This window comes from Giraffa tippelskirchi, chromosome 7 (genome assembly GCF_054371585.1).
Source record: "Giraffa tippelskirchi isolate mGirTip1 chromosome 7, T2T-mGirTip1v1.2.pri, whole genome shotgun sequence".
NCBI classification, from domain to species: domain Eukaryota; kingdom Metazoa; phylum Chordata; class Mammalia; order Artiodactyla; family Giraffidae; genus Giraffa; species Giraffa tippelskirchi.
The window spans coordinates 58118401-58146289 of record NC_137281.1 but is presented as its reverse complement, the minus strand read 5'-3'; the positions used below and the strand labels follow the sequence as shown (position 1 = coordinate 58146289).

The window sequence follows — 27889 nt, the reverse complement described above, 5'->3', positions numbered from 1 at the left end:
AGTCCCTACGGTGTGGCCCTGCGGGCTTATGGGAAATGTAGTCCCGAAGTTTGCCGGACCACCCCTCGGAGGACCCTGGGACGGCGTGCAGCCCCTTGCATCTGCGCATGCGCACTGCTGCGAGCGCGCCGGTGGCCGCCCTTCCCCCACCTGCAGCCGCGAGTGGGTGACAGGGCCCCGGTCTCCGCGCCGTGACCCAGTTTGGCCCTGCGCCACGAGCGGAGGCTGTGCCCCTCCAGGTAGGAGGGGGCCTGCCAGGCCGCCCCGCGGGGCCGCGGGGGCCGAGGGGCAGGGGACGAGGGGTGGGTTCGTGCCCGCGCGCGGCGGGAGCCCAAACTTCGGAGCCCCTCGGGGGCGGCGACCCTCGGGGCGGCGTCGGCGGCGGCCCGGCGCTGTCGGCGGCGCGGGGCTGGCGGGGCCGCCCGGCCGGACGTGCGGGGGCGGGGACGGCGCGGGGGCGGGCGGCGGCGCGGGCCGGCCTCCCTCCCTTTGTCCGGCGGGGCGCCGCCGACCGGCCGCGGAGGTCTCCGGCCGCGCCGCGCGCTCCAGGAGCCGGCGGGCGGGCGCGCGCGTGACCCGGCGGGCGGCGCGGGGCGAGGCCGGGGCGGGGCCGGGCGCGCCTCAGGGCGCGCGTGCGCCGCGTGCGCCGCGGCCGCAGCCTCGCGGAGGAGGGCGGACGGAGCGCCTTGGCGAGGCGCGGGACGCGCGGACGGCGACGCCGCGACCTCCCCGCCGGGCCCTCAGCCGGGACTTCCCGAGGCGCGCCCTTCCCCTGCGTCTTCGCTCGTTCCCGCGCTTACTCGAGGTGGCGCAGCCAGCTGGTCCTGTCACACGAACGGCAAACATTTTTTATTTTGCCTCTTAATTTTGTTCACTAGTAGTTTTTACCGTGGAGGCTTTACGAATTTTTCCGTGGTTGAGTTTACTGCTCTTCCTTTATTGGACACCCCAAAACCGTCACCATTTTGACATTATACACCTTTGCTAATGATTCCCACTGATCCTGTAGAATAAATTATATTTTAAAAATCTGGTGGTGCTTCTATGTCTCGTTGATGGTTACATTTGATTAGGGGGAATGGACACCTTTATAATGTTGGATCTTATTATAGGCCTTCCCATTTGTTCAAGTCTTTCATTTTTTCCCCCTTAGGAGCACTTTGTAAGTGTTTTCATAAATATTTGGCGTTTTATCTTACTCTTTTGTAATTTATTGCTATTGAAGATGGCATCTTTTCCCCATTATTTCATTTTTTTCTTGTATTTGATATTTCCCACTTTGCTTATTATGTGTATTTGAGATTGCTCCTTTTTCTCCTTAATTAGTGTAGCTAGTGGTTAATTTTTTTATTGCAAAATAATAACTTTTTAATGTCTGTAGCGTCTGTAGTAATGTCTCTCCCATTATTATTGACATTGATTTTAATGCTATAACTGACCTCTAAATACTGCTGTAGCTGCATCCCTCAAATTCTGGTATGTTTTGTTTTTCATTTCCATTCAGTTTTTTAAACTTGCCTTGTGACTTCCTTTTTCACCCATTGGTTATTCAGAAAGTTGTTGTTTAATTTCCAAACATTGGGGATTTTCTAGATCTTTTTCTGTTACTGATTTCTAGTTTAATTCTGTTTTGGTTGAAGAATATACTTTGTTACATAATTCAGTTCTTTAAACCTTGTTGATTTGTATTTCCCTGGAGGTCCAGTGGTTGAGGCCACTTGCCAATGCCTGGGACATGCTTCAGTCCTGGGAGGATTCCACATACCTGGGGCAGCTACTGTCCATGCTCAGCAACAAGATAAGCCACCACAGTGAGAAGCCTGCACACTGCGATGAAGAGCAGCCCCTACTCGCTACAACTAGAGAAAGCCTGCTTGTAGCAACGAAGACCCAGCACAGCCAAAAAAAAAAAAAAAAAAAAAAGTTTTGTTTTGTTTTATTTTATGGCCAGGGATATGTTATACCTTGAGGATGTTTTTTTATGTAGTTTAATGACTATTGTACTGTTATTGGTGGAGTTTTCTGTAAATACTAAATGGGTCAAGTTTGTTGATAGTGTGGTTCAGTTTTTCTGTGTCCTTACTGGTTTTCTATATACGTGTCTTGTCACCTACTGAGAAAAGAATCCTGAATTCTCGAGCTACAATTGTGGATTTTATGTATCTTTTTTCAGTTTTATCAACTTTGGGTTCTTATATTTTGAAGTTCTTTTTTGGATAAACATTTAGGATTGTTATGTGTTCTGCTGATTTGATACATTTATCATTGTCATTTATCTCAGTGACATTATGTAATATCACACTTTATCCCCGGTAATTTTTTTTTTTAGTCTACTTTGATGTTAATCAGTCCAGCTTTCTTTTGATTAATGTGTGCAAGGAATCTTTTCTTATCCTTTTACTATTTTTTCCCCACTGTGCTGCATGTCATGCAGGATCTTAGTTTCCCAGTCAGGGATTGAACCCATGCTCCCTGCAGTGGAAGCAGAGTCCTAGCCACTAGACTGCCAGGAGAGTCCCTATCCTTTTTGTTTTGATCTAGCTATTGTTCGTGAAAATTCAGTTAACAATCAAGTTAAGAAGAAAATTTTATTTGAGCCAACCTGAGGATTATAACCCAAGAGACAGACTTAGGAACTCTGAGAACTGTTCTGCCTTCAGGCATAGTTGAAGGCATAGTCATACACTTTTTTTTGAACTTTTTATTTTGTATTGGAGTATAGCCGATTAACAACGTTGTGATAGTGTCAAGTGAACAGCAGATTGACTCAGCCATACAAATACATGTATCCATTCTCCCCCAAACTCCTCTCATCCAGGCTGCCACATAACACTGAGCAGAGTTCCCTATGCTATCTGGTAGGTCCTTGTTGGTTATCCATTTTAAATGCAGCACTGTGTACATGTCCGTCGGAGAAGGCAATGGTACCCCACTCCAGTACTCTTGCCTGGAAAATCCCATGGACGGAGGAGCCTGATAGGCTATAGTCCATGGGGTCGCTAAGAGTCGGACACGACTGAGCGACTTCATTTTCACTTTTCCCTTTCCTGCATTGGAGAAGGAAGTGGCAACCCACTCCAGTGTTCTTGCCTGGAGAATCCCAGGGACGGCGGAGCCTGGTGGGCTGCTGTCTATGGGGTCGCACAGAGTTGGACACGACTGAAGCGACTTAGCAGCAGCAGCAGCAGTACATGTCTGTCCCAAACTCCCTAACTATCCCTTCCCCTCAGCAACCAAACCAAGTTTGTTCTCTAAGTCTGTTGAGTCTTTTTCTGTTTTGTAAGTTTATTTGTATCATTTATTTTTAGATTCCATGTATGTAAGGGATATCAGACACTCTTCTGATTACTTCACTCAATATGACAATCTTTTCTCCATTTTTGAGACAGGATCATTTATCAAAATGACATGCTGACATAAAGTTCACCAAGTATACAGTAGTTCAAGTAAGCACATGCAGAGTGAACCTCAAGTTATCATGACCCCTTACAGATTTGAGAAAGAATGTTACTCTTTTAAGAAGTTACATTGCTCGCCTCAAAAGAAAACAGATCTTTATGGCAAGTAGGCATTCCTACCTTTGAGGCGGTCTGGTTAATGTGTAATGCAGATGGACGTATCATACTAAACAGGCAGGGAGACGGCTCAAATAAACTTCTTGAGTGAATCACAGTGAACATTTAAATATATTCCACTGCTTTGTGTGTCAGGTAAGATCCTTAAAACAATATACTTCCATCAACAATTTCATCATCTCATCTTTTATGCTATTAATGTCATATTTTACTTTTACATATCCTATAAGTTCACGAAACTTTTCTGGTCTTTTTGCTTGCTGCTGCTGCTAAGTCGCTTCAGTCGTGTCCGACTCTGTGCGACCCCATAGACGGCAGCCCACCAGCTTAGACAATCAATTATCTTTTAGATTGATTAAAAGTAAGATAAAATGTCTTTTATAGTTCTCTTCATTTTAACCACTCCCAGAGATCCTTATTTCTTTGTATAGATCCACATTTCTGTCTGGTATCCCTTCTACCTGAAGAACGTCTTTAAAATTTTTTATTGTAGAATAGAACTACTGGCAATGCATTCTCTGTTTTTGTTTGATAAGATTTTTATTTCATGTTCTTTTTTTTGGAAGATACATTTGCTGGGTATAGAATACTGGATTGGTAGTTTTTTCTTTCTTTTTTTTAAAGACGTCACTACATTGCCTTCCAGCTTACATAGTTTCTGATGAGAAATTGTGATTTTTCACATCGGTTCCTCTGTACAGGCATACCTCAGAAACAGCATTCAGTTCTAGATCACTGCAATAAAGCAAGTCACATGAATTTTTTGTTTTCTCAATTCATATAAATTTGTTCACCTTTATACTGCAGTCTATTAAGTCTGCAATAGTGTTATGCCTAAAAAACAATGTATATAACTTTATTTATTTTTAAAATATTTTATCTATTTGGCTGTGCTGGGTCTTAGTTGCAGCAGGCAAGATCTTTGATCTTAGTTGCAGCATGTGGAATCTTCAGTTGTGGCAGCAGCATCCCTGGTGGCTCATTGGTAAAGAATCTACCTGCCAATGCAAGAGACTTGAGTTCTATCCCTGGGTTGAGAAGATTCCTTGGAGGAGGAAATGGGAACCCACTCTAGTATTCTCACCTGGAAAATTCCATAGATGGAGGAGCCTGGTGGGCTCCAGTCCATGGGGTCATAGAGTCAGACACGACTTCCTGACTGAGCACACACACACAGGATCTTCTGGTTGGAGCCTGTGAACTCTTAGTTGTAGCATGTGGGATCTTGTTCCCCAACCAAGGATTGAATCCAAGCCCCCTGCTTTGAGATCATGGAGTTTTAGCCACTGGACGACCAGGGAAGTCCTCGACATACCTTAATTTAAAAATGCTTTATTACTGGGACTTGCCTGATGGGCTAGTGGCTAAGAGTTTGTATACTGCAATGAGGAGATCCTGTGTCTCAATAAGATTGAAGATCCTGCATGCTACAATTAAGACCCAGTGCAGCCAAATGAATAAATAAATATTTTAAAAATGTTATTACTACAAAATGCTAACCATTATCTAACAATGCTGAGTTGCCACAAACTTTCAATTTGTTTTTTAAAAAAAGCAATCTGAAGAGCAAGAAAAAAAAAAGGTATGTCTGTATGTTATATGTCAGGTTTTTTTTCTGGCTGCTTTCAAGAATTTCTCTTTAACTTTGATTTAAATATAATATGTCCAGGTATGTCTTTGTTTTGTTTTTTGATACTTACCCTTTTTGGATAAATTATCCTAGTTTCTTGGCTCTGAGGTTTGATATTAGCCATTTTGGGAAAATTCTTGGTCATTATGCCTTCAAATACTACTTTTAAAAATGTTTGTTTATATATCTGGCTGTGTTGAGTCCTAGTTGCAGCCTGTGGGATTGTCGTTGTCTCACGTGGAATCTTTTGTTTCAGCCCCCAGACTATAGTTGTGGCATGCGGGCCCAGTAATCGCAATGAGCATGCTTAATTGCCCCGAGGGGCGTGGGATCTTACTTCCCCAACCAGGGATCGAACCTGCACCCCTGCATTGGAAGTGTGGAGCCTTAACCACTGGACTGCCAAGTTTTTGGCAATACATTATTTCTGAAAATAATTATTTATGTATTTACCTGTGCTGGGTCTTAGTTGGGGCATGTGAGATCCTCAGTCTTCCTTGCAGCGTGTGGGATCTTGTTTTTAGTTGTGGCATGCAGACTCTTAGTTGTGGCGGGTGGGATCTAGTTCCCTGACCAAGGATAGAACCTGGTCCCCCTGTATTGGGAGTGTGGAGTCTTAGCCACTGGACCTCCAGGGAAGTCCCTCCAGTACATTTTTGTTAGACCATCTGATATTGTACCACAGCCCTTGGATTCTTTGTCTTTTTTTTTTTTTTTAACTTCCTCTTTGTGTCTCAGTTTGGGTAAGTTCTTTGGACCTATCTTCAGATTTACTGAAAATTTTCTCAGCTCTGTTGTAGCATTGCATATTGAAGATGGTCTTTCAACTCTGTTACTGCATTTTTTTAGCATTTCCATTTTTTTCTTGATGGTTCCGTCTCTTGAAGTTCCCTATTTGTTAATTCATTTTGTAACTCTTTTCCATGAAGCTTTAATATATGAATCATAATTTTAAATTCCCTGTTTGATAATAACCAGTTATGTTTTCTGTTGTTTGTTTTGTCAGTTAATAATTGGCTTAGTCTTACCTTTTCAGATGTTTCATAATGTTTGATTGAAGGTGGGTTCTGCCAGCATGATCCTTTTTGCCCTTTCTGAACAGGCAAAAGGACTAGCCCACGAGGTGGAATTTTCTCAGGTGATGTGTAAGGATTTATAAACAAGTCATTCTGGAAGTTCTGAGGCAAGTCAGACCTTTAATAACAATACCTTCTGTTTTCCTCTATTCCAGTTCTGCCTTCATAGTTCTCTGCCTTTATCCAAAAGCTGCAGAAAATGAACAAATCCCAGGTGAGTTGTTTATTCCTAATTTTTCTGTGCATTTGAGGAAATATTTAAGGACCTAGAAAATGAAATGAAAGGTATAAATAAGTAAAATTCAGAATAACATAGTAAGAATAATCAATACCAGCAGACAAAAAGTAAAATTAAGTTAACTAGGTATTTAAAAAAAGTTAAAAAGTAAGTCAAGTTAATTAAGCAATTCTTGCATTGATTATGAATACCATTTCCTTGGTTCTTGAGTATTAGGTCTAAATAAGTTTTATGAATGTTCATATAGATGGTGTTTTGGGCAGCATTCCTAGGAAGAAAAACTGATTATTATTTTGTTTCTGGTTATTTCATATAGCATTCTTCAGGGTAATACAGTGTGTATTTTATTTTTCCAGTGAGATTAACATGATGCCAGAAAACTCACTAAAGATCTGGATATGTATTTAAATTCTCCCCCTAACTTACACGAGTTCCATTGTCATTACTTTCTTGAGTAGCATTCCAGAATGTACTTATACATATTTACACAAGAAAAGATTATTATGAGATGGCATACTAATTATACTGTTCTGTTTATATGTGTTTTGTTTTGCTTTTAATGAATAGACTTCATTTTTTTAGAATAGTTTTGAGCTTACAGAAACTTTGAGTGAAAAGGACAGAATTCCTTTCCTCCCTCTGCATACATGGTTTCCTCTCTTATTAACATCTTGCATTAATGTGCATCTTGCAAGCTGTTAAAATTGATGAGCCAATACTGATACTCTAACTAAAGTTCATAGTTTACATTAGGATTTGCTTTTGGTGTTGTGTGTTCTGTATGTTTTGACAAATGTGTAATGACATGTATCCACCATTATTGTATCTTAGAGAATAGTTTCACTGCTCACAAAATCCCCTGTGCTTCATCTATCATCCCTCCCTCCCTTTCCTTGAGCACCTGGCAGAATTGGAGGGGCAGTAAAAAAAAAAAAAAAAAAAAAAAAAAATATATATATATATATATATATATATACACACACACACACACACACACAAACACACGTATATATATATCAGTGGTTTCCTTTTCCAGAATGTTATACAGTTGGAATTAGTCAGTATGTAGCCTTTTCAGACTTTCATTAATAATCTGCATTTAAAGTTTTTCCATGTCTTTTCATGACTTGACAGCTTATTTATTTTTAGCACCCAATAATATTTCATAGTCTGAATGTACCACTATTTATTAACTCATTGAGCAATTGAAGGACATCTTGGTTGCCTCCAGGTTTTGACAGTTACGAATTAAGCAGCTGTAAACATGTCTGTGTAGTGTTTTTATGAATATAAGTTAATCATTTGGGTAAATGCTAAGGAAAACTAATGCTGGATTGTACAGCTAGATTGTACAGCAAGAGTAGTTTGTGAGAAACTGCTCAACTGTCTTTTAGAGTGGCTATAATATTTGCATTCCCACCAGCAGTGAGTGAGAGTTTGTGTTGCTCCACGTCCATGCCAGCATTTGGTGTTGTCAGTGTTACGAACTTTGCCCACTTTAATAATAGGTGTTTCGCAGTATAATTTGATACTTCTCTGACATCTTAAGTATCTTTACACATGTTTACTTATCATCTGTATATCTTCTTTAGTGAATTGCCTGTTAAGGTCTTTGGCCCTTTAAAAAATTTTTTTTTTTTTACTGAAGTATAGTTGAGGTACAATGTTGTGTTACTTTCTGCTATACAGTGAAGTAATTCAGTTATACATACGTATGCCTTCTTTTTAAAAAATATTTTTTCTCATTATGGTTTATCATAGGATATTGAATATAGTTCCCTGTGTTATATCTTGGGACTTCGTTGTTTATCTGTATGTAGTAGCTTACATCTGCAGACCCTAACCTCTCACTCCATCTCTCCCGCAATCCCCGCCCGCATGACAACCACAGGTATGTTCTCTATGGGCACGATTCTGTTTCTGTTTCACAGATAGGTTAGTTTGTTTTATATTTTAGATTCCGTATATAAGTAATTTTATATGGTATTTGTCATTCTCTTTCTGACTTACTTCACTTAGTATGCTATTGTGTGTGGACCACTAGTGGATTCCACTATACTTAAGTATCTGATCTCTTTTGGATTCTCTTCCCTTGTAGCTTATGACAGAGTGTTGAGCGCTCTTCCTTGTTCTATCCAATGCTTGTTCGTTTTTCTTTGATGTATCTGTGGGTGTCTCTTTGTGACATTCATCTGTGTACAAGTGTGTATGGTTTCATCCCAATCTCCTCGGTTATCTCTTCAGTCACTGCATATTTGCCTTTTTTAAGCCTAAGCTTTTGTCTAACTCTGGGAGTCTCTTTGCATTTCCTAAATTAATTCATTGTATTTATTTTTAGACTGAGGCTTTAGGGAATTCCCTGAGCCAATTGTCTTTGCCTCAGTTACTTGATATAGGGAGATCATCTCCAGTATCTGCTATGTTGCAGCAAATAACATGATTTTATTCTTTTCTAAGGCTGAGTAATTGTTCATGGCATATATGTAGCACAACTTTAATATGTAAACCTGGGCGCACAGATGTTGTGGTTGCTTCCATATCTTGGCTATTGTAAATAATGGATTCCTGAACATTGGGGTGCCTTATTTCATAGTATAGTTTTCCATGCATATAGGCCAAGAGGTGGGCTTGCACAATCTTGCTGTAGGTCTGGGTTTTGTTTTAAAGGAACCTGCATAAGGTTCTGCATCTTGTCTCTTAGCAATTTCCATTCCCAGAGGCAGTGGAGGAGGGTTCCTTTGTGGCTCAGCTGGTAAAGAATCCACCCGCAATGTGGATGACCTGGGTTCGATCCCTGGGTTGGGAAGATCTCCTGGAGATGGGAAAGGCTACCCATTCCAGTATTCTGGCCTGGAGAATTCCATGGACTGTATAGTCCATGGGGTCGCAGAGTCGGATACGACTCAGTGACTTTCACTTTCAGTATTTATCCCTGTGTTGGGATATTGTGGCTGCTTCAGTGCCTTGGCTCCGGAAAAGAGTGCCTTCCTGAAATGTGGGGTGCCTGTGTCATTTCGAAGGATGCATTTCCCTGAATATAGGCCCTGGTGAGGGCTTACAGGATCTCCTGTTAGGTGTGGGTTTTGTTTTAAAGGAACCTGCATAAGGTTCTCCATTGTGGCTGGTCGCAATTTCCATTTCCAGGAGCAGCGGGAGGAGAGTTCCTTCTTTCCCTGCCAGTCTCCAGCATTTATTGTTGTCAGATTTGCTGGTGAGAGCTGCCTGATGATAGTTGGTTGTAGGTTCACTTGGCATTTCTCTAAGAATTAGGGAGGCAGAGTTTCTTTAGAGGTGTGGATAGGTGGTTTCCACTAAGTATGAGGAAAATTAACCGTTTGCAGTCGGGTTTTGAAAGTCGGGCCTGTTTTGAATTCTGTCTCTCTGAGCTACCCTAGGTTATTTGTCGAGGGCGGGTCATTTAGCTTAATCAGGCAGGCCTCGGACTGGGAAGAGCCTGTTCAGTTCAGTTCAGTCGCTTAGTCGTGTCTGACTCTTTGTGACCCCAGGAACTGCAGCACACCAGGCTTCCCTGTCCATCACCAACTCCCGGAGCTTGTTCAAATTCATGTCCATCTAGTCAGTGATGCCATCCAACCATCTCATTCTCTGTCGTCCCCTTCTCCTCCTGCCCCCAATCCTTCCCAGCATCAGGGTTTTTTCCGATGAGTCAGCTCTTTGCATCAGGTGGCCAAAGTATGTTTCAGCTTCAGCATCAGTCCTTCCAATGAATATTCAGGACTGATTTCCTTTAGGATGGACTGGTTGGATCTCCTTGCAGTCCAAGGGACTCTCAAGAGGCTTCTCCATCAGCACAGTTCAAAGCCTCTGGTTTGACAATGTTGTTCCAGGAAACGGTCACAAGGCGGAAGCACTTTTGCCAGCTGTGGTCAGTCAAGTGGGCACCCAGAACCTGAGCCAAAGTTGTGTTCCTGAGTTGTAAAGTAGTGTGCAGACTGCCCGAGTAAATACCAGAGAGCTTGGGTGTCATTCCTCCACGGCCCTTTCCTTTCACAAAGCCCCCTCACCACCCCCGCCTGGCCAGAGCCATCTCAGCCGCCAGAAAGGTGCTGTGTTGAGGCTGTTTCCTATATATGTGGACTCTGTAAGGAAGAAATTGGGAACCCCCACAAGGAGAAATGGGGACAAGGGGATTTTTAAAATGCTTCCAGGCCAGAGTGTCCAGGATTTTGGGGGTGCAGTAGCCCCAGTGTAGGTGCAGGAGTGCCTGGCTGTTTGGTCAGCTGTGGCATGTCCCAGGCATTGTAGATGCAGTGAGGGCTTCTGCGCCCGCACACCCTCTGCAGGGTCCTGGAGCCGGGCCGGGCCCAGGAGCCTGGCCTGAGGGGCTCCAGGGGTGTGCTGGCACCCCAGTCACTAGGCCTGAGGGGGTTGGGGTATGCATTTGTTTTCATTTTCTCCTTTCCCTGTAATGTGTATTTTCCACTGGAGTCTACTCAATTCCCATTATCGTGTTTGTTTGTGGTGGAACAGGAAGTGGATTCCTGTATATACATGTATCTGTTCTTTTTGGATTCACTTCCCCTGTGCCTGTTGACAGAGTGTTGAGCACACTTCCTGATTCTGTCCAGTCCGTGCTTGTTCATTGTTCTCTGATGCGTCTGTGGGTCTCTTTTTGACCATGTGTCTGTGTCTACGCGTGTGCTGTTGAATCCCGACTTCCTCAGTGATTTCTGGACCCCAACCCCGACCCCCAGGGTCCGTCTTGTATTTGGTAAGCTTACGTTTGTTGTGTAACTCTGGGAGTCAGACTGTGTTTGCTAATAAGTTTTAGTTGATTGTATTTTTTGATTCCACCTATAAACAATACCCTGTGCCATTTTTCTCTCTGTGATTTACTTGATACACTGTGGTCATCTCTAGATCCTTCCATGTTGCTTCAAATGGCATTTTTTCATTCTTTTCTATGGCTGAATGATTGAGGCATATACGAAGCACAGCTTCAGTATTTACCTCTGTGTACAGGGACATTATGGCTGCTTTGGCGCTGGGAAAGAGTGCCTTCCTGAAATGTGGGATGCCTGTGTTTTGAAGGATGCGTTTCCCTTAATATAGGGCCTGGTGAGGGCTTGCAGGATCTCCTGGTAGGCGTGGGTTTTGTTTTAAAGGAACCTGCATAACGTTCGTCGTGGTTGGTCACAATTTCCATTTCCAGGAGCAAAGAGGAGGGTTCTCTTCTCCCTTGCAGGTCTCTGATTTGCTGGTGAGGGCTGCCTGATGATAGTTGGTTGTAGGTTTGCTTGGCAATCTCTTAAGAATTAGGGAGACAGAGATCGTTTCAAGGTGCGGATGGTTGGTTTCCACTAAGTGTGAGGAAAATTTACCGTTTGTATTTGGTTTTTGAACGTTGGGCCTGTTTTTAATCCTCTCTCTGAGCTACCCCAGGGTGTTTCTCGAGGGCAGGTTCCATTAGCATCCCGCAGGCCTCTGTCTGGGAAGCCCTGTTCGCCCCTGGTTTAGCGGTGTTGTTCCAGGAAACGGCCACAAGGCGGCAGCACTTCTGCCAGCCGTGGTCTGTGCAGTGAGCACCCAGAACCCGAGCCGGAGTGGCCTTCCTCGGTCGTCAGGTAGCGTGCAGACCGCCTGAGGAATGCCCGGAGAGCCTGAGTGCCCTTCCTCCGTGCCCCTTTCCTTTCACAACCACCCTCCCACCCCACCCCCTGGGTCTGAGATGCCAAGAGCCATCTGAGACCCAGATAAGTCCTGTTGTGAGGCTGTTTCCCTCATAGGTGGAGAGACTGTAAGAAGTTGAAATTGGGAACCCCCCTACCAGGAGAAACGGTAGAAACCAGGGGCACCTTTCCAAGTGCTTCCAGCCCGGAGTGTCCAGTATTTTGGGGGTGCAGTAGCCCGGGTGTAGCTGCAGGTGTGCCTGACTGTGTGGTGAGCTGTGGTCTGTTCCAGAGGGGACCAGGCACTGCAGATGCAATGAGGGGTCCGTGTCCCGGCAGTCCTCCTTGGCGCCCCCAGCCCCGTAGTGTCCAGCCCGTAGATCTAACCTGCTCGGTCCCCCGGGGTGTGACACCACCCAGGTCACTGAGCCCTGGATGGACGAGAGTGGTCATTTTTTTTTTCACTTTCCTCTTTCCATGTAATTTTTTTTTCATGGAAATATAATAGTTTTACATTGTTTTTAGTTTTAGGTAGAAGAAATTTATTTAGTTATATATGGAGTTCTAATAAAGTTGGTCTTGAACTTATCAGAACCTTTAAAGTCATATATTCTGTATTGTAAGAGTATTTATTAAGTTAAAAAGAAGTATGCTGGAGACTCCCTTTTGTCCGGACTCATACACCGTCACTCTTGTTTCCTTGCTGCAGTCTGTTCAGGGTTTGGTCTGTTTCCTGCTCTGTCCTTCTGCTGAGAGAGCTGGGAGGATGCACCTACAGTGCCCACCCCCATTGGATGTGCTGGCTGTTTCCTGTGCTTAGTACCACATACTGTTGTCCATTAATGTCCTTCTACAGCTAAGGCTGTCCTTGGACACCAAAATCATGGTGAACTGTCTTTCCTCTGATAAAACTGGAATATTACCTTATCTCCACGGGTCCTTTTGCAGGGGTTCCCACCTCCATCCTTCCTCTGGTTCCACCTCCTGATCACAGGGTGCTTAACAGGTGGTTTTCCTGGGACTGGAATTTATTCAGGGATGACAGTAACGAGGAGGACACAGTGAGCCTCAAGCCATTGGTTGGTCGGTCAGGTGTGTTCCACTCTATTTTCTATGTCACAAACAAGACTTTCTCTATGGCTCACTTTTCCTGAGACCACAAAATGGGCTGAAGGAAATTCTGCAGCCTTCTGGCCATTTTTCCTAGCAGCAACTATTATACTGGTGCTTACGGGCACTTCCTGTGTACTGGGTCTGCTGTGCCTTAAAAGACAGATACCCTCACAAAAGTACTGTAGGTAATTGAAAACGACTTCAAATAGAGAAAGACTTAAGAAACCAGTTTCAAGAGTTAAACTCTACTCACATTGTTAAAGAAACCAAGAACATGAAAAGATTTGTAATGTCGCTAATTTTGGGGTAATACAGTCAGCAATTGAGTTAGATAAGGCTGTGGTCCGTGTGATCAGATTGGCTAGTTTTCTGTGATTATAGTTTCAGTATGTCTGCCCTCTGATGCCCTCTGGCAACACCTACCGTCTTACTTGGGTTTCTCTTACTTTGGACGTGGGGCATCTCTTCACGGCTGCTCCAGCAAAGCGCAGCCGCTGCTCCTTACCTTGGACAAGGGATATCTACTCATGACGGCCCCTCCTGACCTTGAATGTGGAGTAGCTCCTCTCGGCCCTCCTGTGCCTGTGCAGCCACCACTCCTTGGACATGGGGTAGCTCCTCTTGGCTGCCGCCCCCGACCTCGGGCATGGGGTAGCTCCTTTTGGCTGGAAAAGTCAGTTTTCATTCCAATCCCAAAGAAAAGCAATGCCAAAGAATGCTTGAACTATCGCACAATTGCACTCATCTCACACACTAGTAAAGTAATGCTCAAAATTCTCCAAGCCAGGCTTCAGCAATACGTGAACCGTGAACTTCCAGATGTTCAAGCTGGTTTTAGAAAAGGCAGAGGAACCAGAGATCAAATTGCTAACATCCGCTGGGTCATCGAAAAAGCAAGAGAGTTCCATAAAAACATGTATTTCTGCTTTATTGACTATACCAAAGCCTTTGACTGTGTGGATCACAATAAACGGTGGAATATTCTGAAAGAGATGGGAATATCAGACCACCTGACCTGCCTCTTGAGAAACCTGTATGCAGGTCAGGAAGCAACAGTTAGAACTGGACATGGAACAACAGACTGGTTCCAAATAGGAAAAGGAGTACGTCAAGGCTGTATATTGTCACCCTGCTTATTTAACTTCTATGCAGAGTACATCATGAGAAACGCTGGGCTGGAGGAAGCACAAGCTGGAATCAAGATTGCCAGGAGAAATATCAATAACCTCAGATATGCAGATGACACCACCCTTATGGCAGAAAGTGAAGAAGAACTAAAGAGCCTGTTGATGAAAGTGAAAGAGGAGAGTGAAAAGTTGGCTTAAAGCTCAACATTCAGAAAACTAAGATCATGCCATCTGGTCCCATCACTTCATGGCACATAGATGTGGAAACAGTGTCTGACTTTATTTTTCTGGGTTCCAAAATCACTGCAGATGGTGACTGCAGCCATGAAATTAAGAGACGCTTACTCCTTGGAAGGAAAGTTATGACCAACCCAGACAGCATATTAAAAAGCAGAGACATTACTTTGCCAACAAAGGTCTGTCTAGTCAAGGCTATGGTTTTTCCAGTAGTCATGTATGGATGTGAGAGTTGGACAGTGAAGAAAGCTGAGTGCTGAAGAATTGATGCTTTTGAACTGTGGTGTTAGAGAAAACTCTTGAGAGTCCCTTGGACTGCAAGGAGATCCAACCAGTCCATCCTAGGGGAGATCAGTCCTGGGTGTTCATTGGAAGGACTGATGTTGAAGCTGAAACTCCAATACTTTGGCCACCTCATGCGAAGAGTTGACTCATTGGAAAAGACCCTAATGCTGGGAAGGATTGGGGGCAGGAGGAGAAGGGGACAACAGAGGATGAGATGACTGGATGGTATCACCGACTCAATGGACATGGGTTTGGGTAAACTCCGGGAGTTGGTGTTGGACAGGGAGGCCTGATATGCTGTGATTCATGGGGTTGCAAAGTGTTGGACACGACTGAGCGTCTGAACTGAACTGAACAGTCAGCAATATAATGAGCTGTCCCTCTGGCACCATTCAGAACTGTCCTCCTCACAAAAACTACAAAGAAGAAATACAGGAGTGGGAGAGGATAAAAGGGACCCCCCTCCCCCAGGCTTCTGGTGGTCATGTCAGTGGTAACAGCCACTAGGAAGATCAGTGTGGTGGTTCCTTAAAAATCTTAGAAGAGGTACTTCTCTGGTGCTTCAGGCTTAGCCTTCCAATGCAGAGGGTGTGGCTTCGATCCCTCATTGGGAAGCTGGGATTCCAGATGCCTCGTGGCAGTAACAACCAAAACAGTAAACAGAAGACAGCTGTAACAACTTCAATAAAGGCTTTAAAGATGGTCCACATAAAAAAAAAATCTTAAAAGAAGTCTAAGAATAGAGCTGACAGATGATTCAGCAATTCCATTCCTGGACCTTTATCTAGGAAAACCACAATTGGAAGAGACACATGCACCCTAAGTTTCTCTGTAGCACTATTGTTAAAAAGTATTTATTTATTTGGCTGCCCCAGATCTTAGTTGTGGCACAAGGCATCCTCAGTCTTCACTGCGGCATGTGGGGTCTAGCTTCTTGGCCAGGGATCAAATCTGGACCCCCTGTGTCAGGAGCTCAGAGTCTGAGCCCCTGGACCACGAGAAGTCCCACTGTAACACTACTGACAGTTGCCAAGAGTGGAAGCACCAAAGTGTCCACCAGTAGATGAATGGATAAAGATAAAGCCAATGGGATACTACTGGCTCATGAACAAATCATGCCATTTGCAGCAACATAGAAGGACCTAGAGATGATGCTGTTGAGTGATGTGAGTCACACACAGAAAGGCAAATGTAAGATATCATTTATAGGTTGAATGTAAAAGTTGATGGTAATGAACTAATTTACCAACAAGAGTCACAGCTATAGAAAACAAACTTACCGTTACCAAAGGGGAAAGATAGGACAGACAGACAAGCTAGGAGGTTGGAAGATACATACATTCTTGTATATGGAGAAGAGCTAATTGACAAGGGCCTACTGTACAGCACAGCTGTACTCACACTGTACTTACCTAGATGGAAAAAATCCAAAACTGAATATGTAGACACCTATTTGTATGTGAGTCAGGTTGGTGTACGCAGAACAAACAGCACTGTAAAGCAAAAATTCTCTAGTTTAAAATATAAATATTAATTCAAAAAGAAAAATGAAATGCCTACTATATTCCCTTGGGCCCCGTTCACCCAGGCTGGTGTCACATCCCTGGTGCCTGAGCAGACCTGAGTCCCAAGGCTGGACTGTCATGAAATGCAGGGTGTTGGGGAGAGTGTGCCAAGAAACGTGTCCCCTTTGATCCCTAGTGCCTTGCTCCCCTCTGCCTGGAACCACAGTCTTCCAAGTCCAGGGGCAGCCAGAACAAGACTTGGGCAACCAAAGGAAGGTGGACCTTTTGGCCTGGAAGAGATCTGAAACATTACCTCATCTCCACCTCTCCTTGTGGTGGGGTGACCATCTCCAGCCTGCCCCATCAGAGCCACCCCACCTCCGATGACATACCCTTAACAGGAGGTTTTCAGGGCTAGGGGTCTGTCCAGAATGAGACACAGGCCCTTGGGTGTTTGGTCAGGCGCATCCCACTCTAATTTACAACCAAGGAACAGAACTTTTCTTCCCTCAGGCACATATTCCCTGAGTAACCAGAATGGGGCAAGAGGAAATCCTGCCACCTTCTGGCCATTTCTTATAAAAAACACAGCTTTAAAATCAGTGCTTAGGGGCACTTCATAATCCCTAGACCTTTGGGGCTGTAAATGACAGGGGCCCTCAAAAAATGTCTTGGGTAGATAATCGCAAACAACTTCAAATAGGGTAGGCTTTCAGAAACCCAAGTTCAAGAGGTAAATTTTACTCATGAAAAGCTCCTCAGCATTGCAAATTATTGTGGAAATACAAATCAACACTCCAATGAGGTGTCACCTCGCAGCAGTCAGAATGGCCGTCATCACAGTCTACAAACAAGAAATGCTGGAAAGGCCATGGAGAAAGGGATCCCTCCTATGCCATTGTTGGGAATGTAAACGTGGTAACGGTCACTATGGAGGTTCCTTTAAAATCTAAAAACAGACCTGCCAGATGATTCGGCAGTTCCACTCTTGCGTGTCTATCCAGGGAAAACCACACTTCGAAAAGGCACATGCTCGCAAGCTTCACTGCAGCACTGTTTAGCAAAATGTCCATTGACAGATGAGTGGATAAAGAAGATGTGGTAGAAATATTCTGCAGCCATGAAATAATGCCATTTTCAGCAACACAGGTGGACCTGGAGATAATAGTGAAGTAAGTCAAACATATAAAGGCAAATATGATACCACTTACAGGTGGAATCTAAGTGAAAGTCACTCAGTTGTGTCCAGCTCTTTGTGACCCCATGGACTGTACAGGCCATGGAATTCTCCAGGCCTGAATACTGGAGTGGGTAGCCTGTCCCTCTCCAGGGGGTCTTCCTGACTCAGGAATCGAACCAGGGTCTCCTGCCTTGCAGGTGGATTCTTTACCAGCTGAGCTATCAGGGAAGCCCAAAGTGAAAGTGAGAGTCACTCAGTCATGTCCAACTCTTTGCGTCCCCGTGGACTGTATGTATAGTCCATGGAATTCTCCAGGCCAGAATACTGGAGTGGGTAGCCTTTTCCTTCTCCGGGGGATCTTCCCAGCCCAGGGATCATACCCAGGTCTCCTGCATTGCAGGCAGATTCTTTACCAGCTGAGCCACAAAGGAAGCCCAAGAATACTGGAGTGGGTAGCCTGTCCCTCTCCAGGGGCTCTTCCTGGCCCAGGAATTGAACTGGGATCTCCTGCATTGCAGGTGGATTCTTTACCAAGTGAGCTATCAGGAAAGCCCAGTGGAATCTAAAAATTGCTACAAATGAAATAATTTACAAAACAGAATCTCAGATGTAGAAAGCAAATTTACAGTTACCAAAGGGAAAGGGTTGAGGAGAGGGATAAATTAGGAGGTTGGAATTATCATATACACCCTAGAAAAGAGATGATCAAGTACCTACTGTATAGCACAGGAATATGTAGATACCCACGTATATTAGTGAGTCAAGTTGCTTTATTAAGCACAACATTTTAAATTTTTTGTGTGTGGACCATTTTTTAAATCTTTATTGAATTTGTTACAGTATTCTTATGTTTTGGGGTTTTTTTGGCAGCAAGGTGTGTGGAAGATCGGGTGGTCTTTGAAAGGGTTGGCCAGTGCCCTCCCCCTCCAGAGTTCCCCAAACTTCATTCTTTCCTATTCATCTGAGCCTCTTCCTCCTGTCTGCACACTCCTGACCTCAGGAGAAGGGTCTCAGTTTTGTACCACTAGCTCCCCAATCAAGGGTCGAACCCCCACCCCTGCACTGGAAGCCAAAATCTTAACCACCTAGGAAGTCTTAAGAACATGACATTTTAAATCAACTACTTGCCAGTTTAAAACCAAAATAAAATTCAGAAAAAGAGACATGCCTGCTGTATTCCCTTAGACCTCACTGATCCCGGCTGGTGTCACATGCCTGGAGCCACAGTAGGCTTGGCCCCAAAGCTGGACTATTGTGCGACTGAGCACCATCCCCGCCCCCCCCACCCCGACCTGTAGTACCAAGACTGCCCCTGAAACCCGCAGCTTCCCATGTTAGGAGCTTCGTGTTTATCCCAGCACCGAACATAGCTTGGCATATATTCTGTGATTACGGATCATTCAAGTGATAAAAGTGAGACCCTTCTCCTGAGGTCAGGGCTGTGCAGACAGGAGGAAGAGGCTCAGATGAAAAGGAAAGAAGGAAGTTTGGGGGAACTCTGGAGGGGGAGGGCAGTAGCCCACCCTTTAAAATACCACCCGATCTTCCACACGCCCTGTCACAACCACTGCTCCATGTTCCAAGTTCACTCACACAGGCCTCCAGAGTCTTGCCTCTGGTGAAAGAACACGCAGTCGAAGCACAGCCAGCCTTCCGCTGTGTCCAGGCTCTGTTCTCTCGATCAGGCTGTAGGTTCCCAACGGGGTCCAGACGGCAGGCTTCTGTCCCTCTGAGGCAGGGAGTCTGGACCAAAGAGCCGGAAGCACATGGTGAGCAGCCCCTTCTCTCTGGGTGCCTCCCTGAGGTTACATCAGCCCCATCTTCAGGCCATCTCAGATGCGGAAGCTCCCACCTGGGCGTGGCAGGCCTCCAGTGGGCGTCTGCTCTAAAGGCGCGCCAGCTTCCTATCTGCTCTCAGCCCACGCAGCTGCATAGTTCTGGGGACCTCTAGCTGATTTCCTCCCTCTGTCTCTGTTTGCAGTGAAGTTACCTACAGAAGTTGAGGGTCTCATAGAGAAAGAAGATCTTTGAGTCAATGTACCTCAACCCTGAGAAATTTATATCAAAAATGAACCCGAAACACTATGTTTATCTCCTTTTGTTTCTAAAGAGAAACAGCTCCAGTTTTCTAACTCATATAAAGTTCTTTTCTTTGAGTACCTATCTTGTACTCATGGAGTTCGTGCTAACAGAAATACAGAGATAACAATTTCTGATCTAAAAAATCATAACATCTAATGGGGAGAGGAAGAGAAATAAGGTTTGTTTGTTTGTTTTTTTTAAAGAAAGCAGATTGAAATGCATGTCACATGAGAAATACAACCAAAGTCCTCTACGGTTTAAAAGAGGAGGGATTCAAATTATGGAAGATCCCATCTAAGTGATCTATCTGTGACCTGACCTAAGTGGGAGGATCTGTGCATAGAGTGGAGTCAGGGGAAGGAGGGATGGAGGAGGAATGTGAAATGTGTTGAACACTGGGCTAGTCACTAGTTTAAGAGATAATGGACAATGTTTCTAATCCAGCCAATTCTATACTTAGAGCTATACTTGAGAAAAATCATGCTAGCTTATAATGTGGAGTAGATGAGAATAAGAGGAGACAGGAAATAAGAGTTAGGAAGTGTTTGTAGCAGCTGAGATGCAGTGAAAGGAAGCGAAGGTTAGACTCAAAGGGCCTACAGCTTGCCTCTAAGGGTGAAGATTGATCTTGGTCCTCAGTACTTATTTTATTCCTTGGGAAACTTCCCAGCATTCCTGTTTTTGTAATGAATTTCAGAAGTGATCTGAAAAAGGGAATAAATACTTACTACTGGGAAAATCTTGACTCTGATTGTTGACCTCAGTGATATTGATCCTAGGCATAGATGACCTACCACCAACATTCTCTGCTCCCAGGCCACATGGCTAAAGATTCCTGTAAGGTGTCATAAAATAATACTTCTGGGTTACCTGAAAATTTGTGCAATATGACTAGGTCATATGTAGTGTTCAGATCTTTATCTCATATTTTTTTCTTAGTTCCTATAAGTTTTTTTGGGCTTCCCAGGTGGCACTAGTGGTAAAGAATCTGCTTGTCAATGCAGGAGATGCAAGAGATGCAGGTTCGATCCCTAGGTCGGGAAGATCTCCTGGAAGAGAAAATGGCAACCCACTCTTTTTCTTGCCTGGAAAACCCCATGGACAGAGGAACCTGGTGGGCTGCAGAGAGTCGGACATGACTGAGCATACACACATAACTTTTCCTGAGTCTAAGAACTTTTAAGATCTGTTCTCTTAGCAACTTTCAAGCATGCAATACAATATTATTACCCACAGTCACCATGCTGTACATTATCTGACTTACTTTATAAGTGGAAATGTGTACCTTTTGGCCCCTTTTACCTAATTTTCCTACTTCTACCATCCAGCCTCTGGCAGCCAGTCTGTTCTCTGTATCTACATGGTTGTGGTTTTTGTTTTTTTTTTTTTTTTAGATTCTACATATAATTGAGACCATATGGCATTTGTCTTTATCTGACTTATTTCATGTAGCATAAGGTCCATGTTGTCACAAAGGGCAAGATTCCATTCTTTATGGCTGAATGATATTCCATCAATGGATACTTAGGTTGTTTGCATATTTGGTTTGTGTAAATTATACTGAAATAAACACGGTGATAAGTCATCCCTCAGTATCCTCAGGGAGTTGGTTCCAGGACCCCCTTAGATACCAAAGTCCACTGATGCTTGAGTCCCTTATATAAGAGGCCTGGTATTTGCATCCAACCCACCTACATCATCCCATATACTTTAAATCATCTCTAGATAACTTAAAGTGCCTTGTACAATGTAAAGGATGTATAAATAGTTATGTCTTTGTATATATATATTGGCACCACACCTATAAGAATGGCTATTTCACTGTGATTTTGATTCACATTTCCCTGATGGCTAGTGATTCTGAACACCTCATGTACCTGTTGGCCATTTGTATGTCTTCAGGAAAATGTCTGTTTCATCAGATTGGTATTTTTTTCTGCTAAATTAACCCTTCATCAGATGCATGACTGCAAATATTTTCTCTCACTTGGTAGATTGCAAGAAAAGATTTGCAAATCGTATCTGATAAGGTTTTCATTTCGTTGATGGTTTCCCCTGCTTTGCAGAAGCCTTTTAGTTTGTAGTCTCACTTGTTAGTTTTTACTTTTCTGCCTTTTTTATGGTTTGGATATGGTAGAGAGATCTTTACCTATGCCTGATAGTTTATCTTATAATTGGAATTTCATATTCTGCCTTTAAATATTCAAAACTTTAACTCTTTAAATATTGTCTAGTTTGAGACCACAAAAATAATACCTATATGAGCATCATCACTAACTGGTAACATTAAATACTGCATATTAATATTTAATCTTAATATCCTGCATATTAGTATTTAATCTTAATATCTGCCAAATATGACAATGCTGGAATTTATGGGAATCTGAATAAATGCATTAACTCTTTAAAAAGATATTTTTGGAGGCATGACAAAACAATGAAATTTTACAGTTGGTGTCATATGTATATTTTAAAGATGATTCTTTTACAACATAGAGTATATTTTTATGTGTCCTTCCTGCATCACCAAATGCTGATTATATCAGAATAAATAGCCATATGCCATTTCAGGGATCAGTTTCATTCACCGATGTGACTGTGGACTTCACCCAGGAGGAATGGGAGCAACTGGATCCCTCTCAGAGGATCCTCTACATGGACGTGATGCTGGAGAATTACAGCAACTTACTATCAGTGGGTAAGAACATCTTTCAGGTGTAATTCAAGGTTTAGGTCCTTTCTCAGTTACCCAGAATTACAAGCTTTTGAATTACTAGGTGGTTTTGGTCTTAAGCTTCATGTATTAAAGCTGAGATAGTGCAGACTCTGAAGTTCTGCCTTTCTTTATTTTCAGGCTTTCTCAAGTCCAAGCAGTTAGGAGTGATGTTCCATTATCAAGGTCTCTAATATTATCAAACCAGATTTTCAAGTTGAGTCAGTAAGGATAGTTGTGGGCATCAGAGTTAGAATCTCCAGTTCAGAACTTTCTAGGGAGGGGCTTCTCTGGTGGTCCAGTGGCCAAGACTCCACACTCCCAATGCAAGGGGTCCAGGTTCAATCCCTGGTCAGGGAACTAGATCCCCTATGCCACCACTCAGACCCATCATAAGCCAAATTCTTTTTTTTTTTTTCCCCCCAAAACGGAACATACTAGGAAAAACGTGGAAGGTGGGAAGAAGAATGTGATAGAAGCCAGTGGAAGTGATATCCTAGAGATTATGATTGGGTTGGTACTTTTGAAGTATTGTTTAGGAATCTGTTTTTCAGATTCCTTTAGAGAAAGCTGAGGACAGATGACTTGTGCACCTCTTGAGTCATGCCTCCAAACATCAGTCTCTTCCTGCTTAGCTTTTTTCCTGTTTCATTTTTATATCTATTTGCCTCTCACACTCAAGCCTTGATTCTTTCCTAGAATGTTTTAAACCTTTGTTTAGTGATTAGTTTCTCTTTCATTAGTATTGTCATCTAGCCAGAATGGTGACTTCTGTATTGTAGGTCATGGGAATTGGTATATAGCCTCAAGGAAAATACACATTTTTCAGTACAAGAGTGACACAAATGGCAGCAGGGTCAGGAATATCCAGTAATACAGAGATGAAAGTAAAGGTTCATACGGCATAGGTGGAGTAAACTCCACCCAGGTAAACTTGATCCTTGAGAGTCCTTGGAATAAAAGCAGGGATTTAGACTGGAAATTAAACACATGAAAGGAGAAAAATAAGATATAATGATAGAAACACTTTCTCCAACAACTTCGATTAAAAAAAATAGTGCACCCAGCAGTAGCATTGAGTGATTCTGTCAAAAGGATCTTGGATCCCTTTTATATTTTCTACAGAATATGAGTTTCTGGATTTTGCCTTCCACTACAAAAGTCTGACTTTGGAAATTTGGAGCTCCACATAGGGTTCTGTCTGCAAACCTGTGAAAAATGTTGCCTTTAGGAGGTTACTGGTAAACTTGCTAGATGAACAGAGGAGAGGGGAAAGAGCCTTGAGTGGGTAGATGTGGCGGCCATCCGACCACAGCTGGAGTCTCAGCATTGGCTGCTTAACTTAGATCTGTCAGGTTTTTTCCCTTAACATCTACTTACTATCTTGTTCTGTGTCAGCTGGTGTCCTTGAGGACACCAAGTCGCATTTGCCTCTGGAATTGCCAGCCTTCCCACATCAGTTGTTTTTATTTCACTTTACCCACTTTTAAGGCCGTTTTGTAATCTGGGGTGTTGTCTGTGTCCATTTTGCCACAGGCTTTGTCTTTTTCTTTCATTGTTTAAGAGCTAGGAAAACTCGGAACTGGGGACTTTTTTATACTAAAAGACTGGGTGCCAAACTAAAGAAAGAGACACCTCTGCAGTGGAGTATTTGTGGAGCTTCACATTCTGTAACGTTATGGTGAAAAGGTTGACAGTATTTCATGTGCTCTTTCCTAGAGGTATGGAAGGCTGATGACCAGACGGAGACGGACCACAGAAGCCCAGATGAGCAGGCGAGGCCGTTTGTAATCTTTAAGGACCAAATCCCAATCGAAGAAAGAGATAATAATCTCTTTGGAAAAACATTTAATCTTAGCACAGACTTTGTTTCTTTAAGACAAGCACCCTATAAATATGACTTATATGAAAAAACTTTGCGATATAATTCAGACTTACTTACTAGCAATAGAAACTATATAAGAAAGAAAGCAGATGACTGTAATGGATTTGGAAAAGCACTCTTCTATCTGAAACAAGAGAAAACCCATCCTGGAGTGGAATACTCAGAATATAATAAAAGTGGGAAAGCCTTCAGCCATAAAGAAGCCATTTTTAAACACCAGAAAATTAGAAATTTGGTGCAGCCTTTTATCTGTAATTATTGTGACAAGGCTTTCTCGTTTAAATCGCTCCTCATTAGTCATAAGAGAATACATACTGGAGAAAAGCCTTATGAATGTAATGTGTGTAAGAAAACCTTCTCCCATAAAGCAAACCTCATTAAACATCAGAGAATTCATACCGGGGAGAAACCCTTTGAATGCCTGGAATGTGGAAAAGCATTCACCCACCAGTCAAACCTCATTGTCCACCAGAGAGCACATATGGAGAAGAAGCCCTATGAATGCAGCGAATGTGGCAAGACATTTGCCCAGAAATTTGAACTTACCACACACCAGAGAATTCATACTGGAGAACGACCCTATGAGTGTAATGAATGTGCAAAAACCTTCTTCAAGAAATCAAATCTCATTATACACCAGAAAATTCACACAGGGGAGAAACGTTATGAGTGCAGTGAATGTGGAAAATCCTTTATCCAGAACTCGCAACTCATTATACACATGAGAACTCACACTGGAGAAAAACCCTATGAATGCACTGAGTGTGGCAAAACTTTCAGCCAGAGGTCAACTCTTAGATTACATTTGCGAATCCATACGGGAGAGAAACCGTATGAGTGTGCTGAGTGTGGGAAAGCCTTCAGCAGGAAGTCCCGACTCAGTGTCCACCAGAGAGTTCACACTGGGGACAGACCCTGACACTGAAGCCCACGTGTACCAAGGAGGACCCTTCCCACTGGGAGGAACCTCACCAGGGTGCTGAAGGAACATGGGAACTCATACTGCAATCTGTCAACTCCAATGTGTAAAAACAGGGTCCCCTAAGAACAATATTGTACCAACAGTTAGGTATGATACCCAGGTAAACAATATGTACCAGAATATATCCAACTGTAAATAGACAAACTTACCTGTATTACAGTGAGCTTTTAGAAATCCTGAGTGAATAATTCAGTAATGAAGTATTCTGGGCAGCATAAAGGAGCTAAAGACAGTACTCTATGGATTCAGTGGTTATGTGCAAGAATATACCACACACACACACAAAAAAAACCCACATTGTATTTTAAATCTACGCATGTAAATTTAACAGACACTGAGAGTTTGACATTCTTGTCCTAATAATTAGGACATCCAAACATGATTTTCCATACTGAGCATCACATGTGTTTTTTAGTACCTTACAATCCGGGATGCATTCCAGAGAGCATACGTTATCTCTTGCAGGCACACTGTTACTGAGTTGCCTCTTCAATCAACAGAAGACAGTGTTGAAGTTTTAGCCTTCTGGGTTTGCTGAAGATTTCCCAGAAGTATTATTGACACATAAGTATGCAGTTGTACGATAACTGAGAAATTGAAGAGAGTGAAGAGGAGGCAGTGTGCAGCATAGAACACGCGGGCTGTGTAAAGAACAGCCACACCCATTGTGTGCTTGTGTTTCACTGGGGTATTTACGTACAGTTGCATGTCTTTTACCAAAATACTGTGTAACCCAGGAACCACTTGTATTTTTCTGTGTTTCCCTACTTCTCTTAATATTTTATACATTGTCTTGCAACAAATAGGATGCATATGTAGTTCAACTGTCACATTTCAGAGACTTAGAGAAATAATTTATTTTAAGTAACTGTCAATAAATATCTTATATTGCTTATTAAAACTTCTATGTATATAGTCCACTTTAGAAATAAACTTTTGCAGAATTCTATTTAAAGGAGCTATTTCTACTTCCATGATTTTCACTCATCAACCAAAAGCATTTCCCTTTGGAATCTGACTTAGTGTGAGTTATGTCTTTCTTTTGAAGGCTCACAAACACTTTATTAACCTAAAAAAATTTCTTATTTTTGCATAACTCAAAGATACCATTTTATGCCTCATTTTGAATTCACAACTTCCTTTCCTTATTCATCGCAGATCATGTGTTGATACTGCAAATGCCCCTGTAACTGGCCTTTTTTTCTTATAGTTATTTGTGGAGATATCGATGTGCTGTGACTGTACATGAACATGAGTGATTTTCTGAACAAATCTGTCAGGATATCCATGGTCCAGTAAGTCTTGTCTTTCTAAACTGTCACCTCCTCGTGGCAAGGAAGCAGCAGGAGAGGGTGACTTCATACGCTGCTGTTAGAAATACAGATTGTGAATCGCTTCTCGGCCCCTTGGCTAAGATAAGGGTAGAAATACAAATTGTGGAAGCCTCCTCGGGGGTAATTATGACTCTGTCTTTTAACATCGAGAACATACATACAGTTGACCCTTGGACAGCATGGTTTAAAATGTGCAGGTGCATTTATCCACAGATTCTTTTCACTGAGTATGTACGCCTGTCCTCTGTTGGTTGAATCTGTGGATACAGAACCTTGAATACAAAAGACTAGCAAGTTATAGTTAGGATTTCACCTACACTGAAGGTCTGTGCCTTTATCCCCTGTGTTGTTCAAGGGCCAACACAGCAGACTTGCTTCTGGGAATCCATCCCTAATAAAAAAAGTGCCAGCACCTTAAACTGTATGTTTATCAATGTATATTGAATTTTTCGGTAAGGACAAAAAAAGGAAACAGTATGAAGGACCATTGGTAAGGGAATGATTGAATAAACTGTGGTAAAAATGCACCACAGCTAGAACATAATCATGGAAAGGAGAAAGAGCATGTAGGGGCAAATGCCACCAGGACAGATGGGGTGGGGTGTGTGAGTGAGTGTGTGCGTGTCTGTGTACACCAGGACAGATGGGGTGGATGAGAGAGAGAAAGTGTGTGTGTGTGTACACAATGATGGTGGGGGAGAGTGTGTGTGTGTGTACACCAGGACAGAGGGGGTGGACGAGTGTTGTGTGTGTGTGTACACCAGGACAGATAGAGTGGGGTAGTGGGTGTGGGTGTGTGTACACCAGGACAGATGGGGTGGGCAAGAGAGAGAGAGTGTGTGTGTGTGTGTACACCAGGACAGATGGGGTGGGCAAGAGAGAGAGAGTGTGTGTGTGTGTGTGTGTGTGTGTACACCAGGACAGATGGGGTGGGCAAGAGAGAGAGAGAGTGTGTGTGTTTGTGTGTGTGTGTGGGTGGGTGGGTGTACACCAGGACAGATGGGATGGGCAAGAGAGAGAGAGTGTGTGTGTGTGTGTACACCAGGACAGATGGGATGGGCAAGAGAGAGAGAGTGTGTGTGTGTATACACCAGGACAGATGGGGTAGACAAGAGAGTGTGTGTGCGCAAGTGTGTGTGTACACCAGGACAGATGGGGTGGGGGAGAGTGTGTGTACGAGTGTGTGCACAGAAAGTTTTGTAAAATTAAAATCTATAAACTGTTAATTTGTATAGGATTTTATGGGTCTGGAGAATAGAATTCTCTGAAGTAAAAAATATACTTAACATTATTTTCA

At 43.2% G+C, this 27889-nt stretch overlaps 1 protein-coding gene and 1 long non-coding RNA gene across 6 annotated transcripts; one reads left to right on the top strand and one right to left on the bottom strand.

The window, feature by feature from the left end:
• Positions 1–152: 152 nt before the first annotated feature.
• On the top strand, positions 153–26213 carry ZFP1 (ZFP1 zinc finger protein). 5 transcript variants are annotated; one of them, XM_081508653.1, is made up of 6 exons: positions 153–239; positions 6242–6343; positions 6437–6495; positions 8281–8410; positions 22250–22376; positions 24111–26213. In XM_081508653.1, exons 5-6 carry the CDS (start codon positions 22334–22336, stop codon positions 25193–25195), a joined length of 1128 nt encoding a protein of 375 aa, XP_081364779.1. In that variant the 5' UTR covers positions 153–239; positions 6242–6343; positions 6437–6495; positions 8281–8410; positions 22250–22333; the 3' UTR covers positions 25196–26213. The 5 variants fall into 5 exon arrangements, with proteins under 5 accessions (XP_081364779.1, XP_081364778.1, XP_081364776.1 ...); XM_081508652.1 differs by lacking the exon at positions 6242–6343; XM_081508650.1 differs by lacking the exon at positions 8281–8410.
• Positions 4097–17269, bottom strand: LOC145513168 (uncharacterized). Its single transcript, XR_014059167.1, has 6 exons — positions 17161–17269; positions 16324–16404; positions 13808–13927; positions 13073–13170; positions 6415–6547; positions 4097–4310 (listed from the first exon to the last, which is right to left on the bottom strand). It is a non-coding gene; the product is annotated as an uncharacterized LOC145513168 (long non-coding RNA).
• Positions 26214–27889: the final 1676 nt, after the last annotated feature.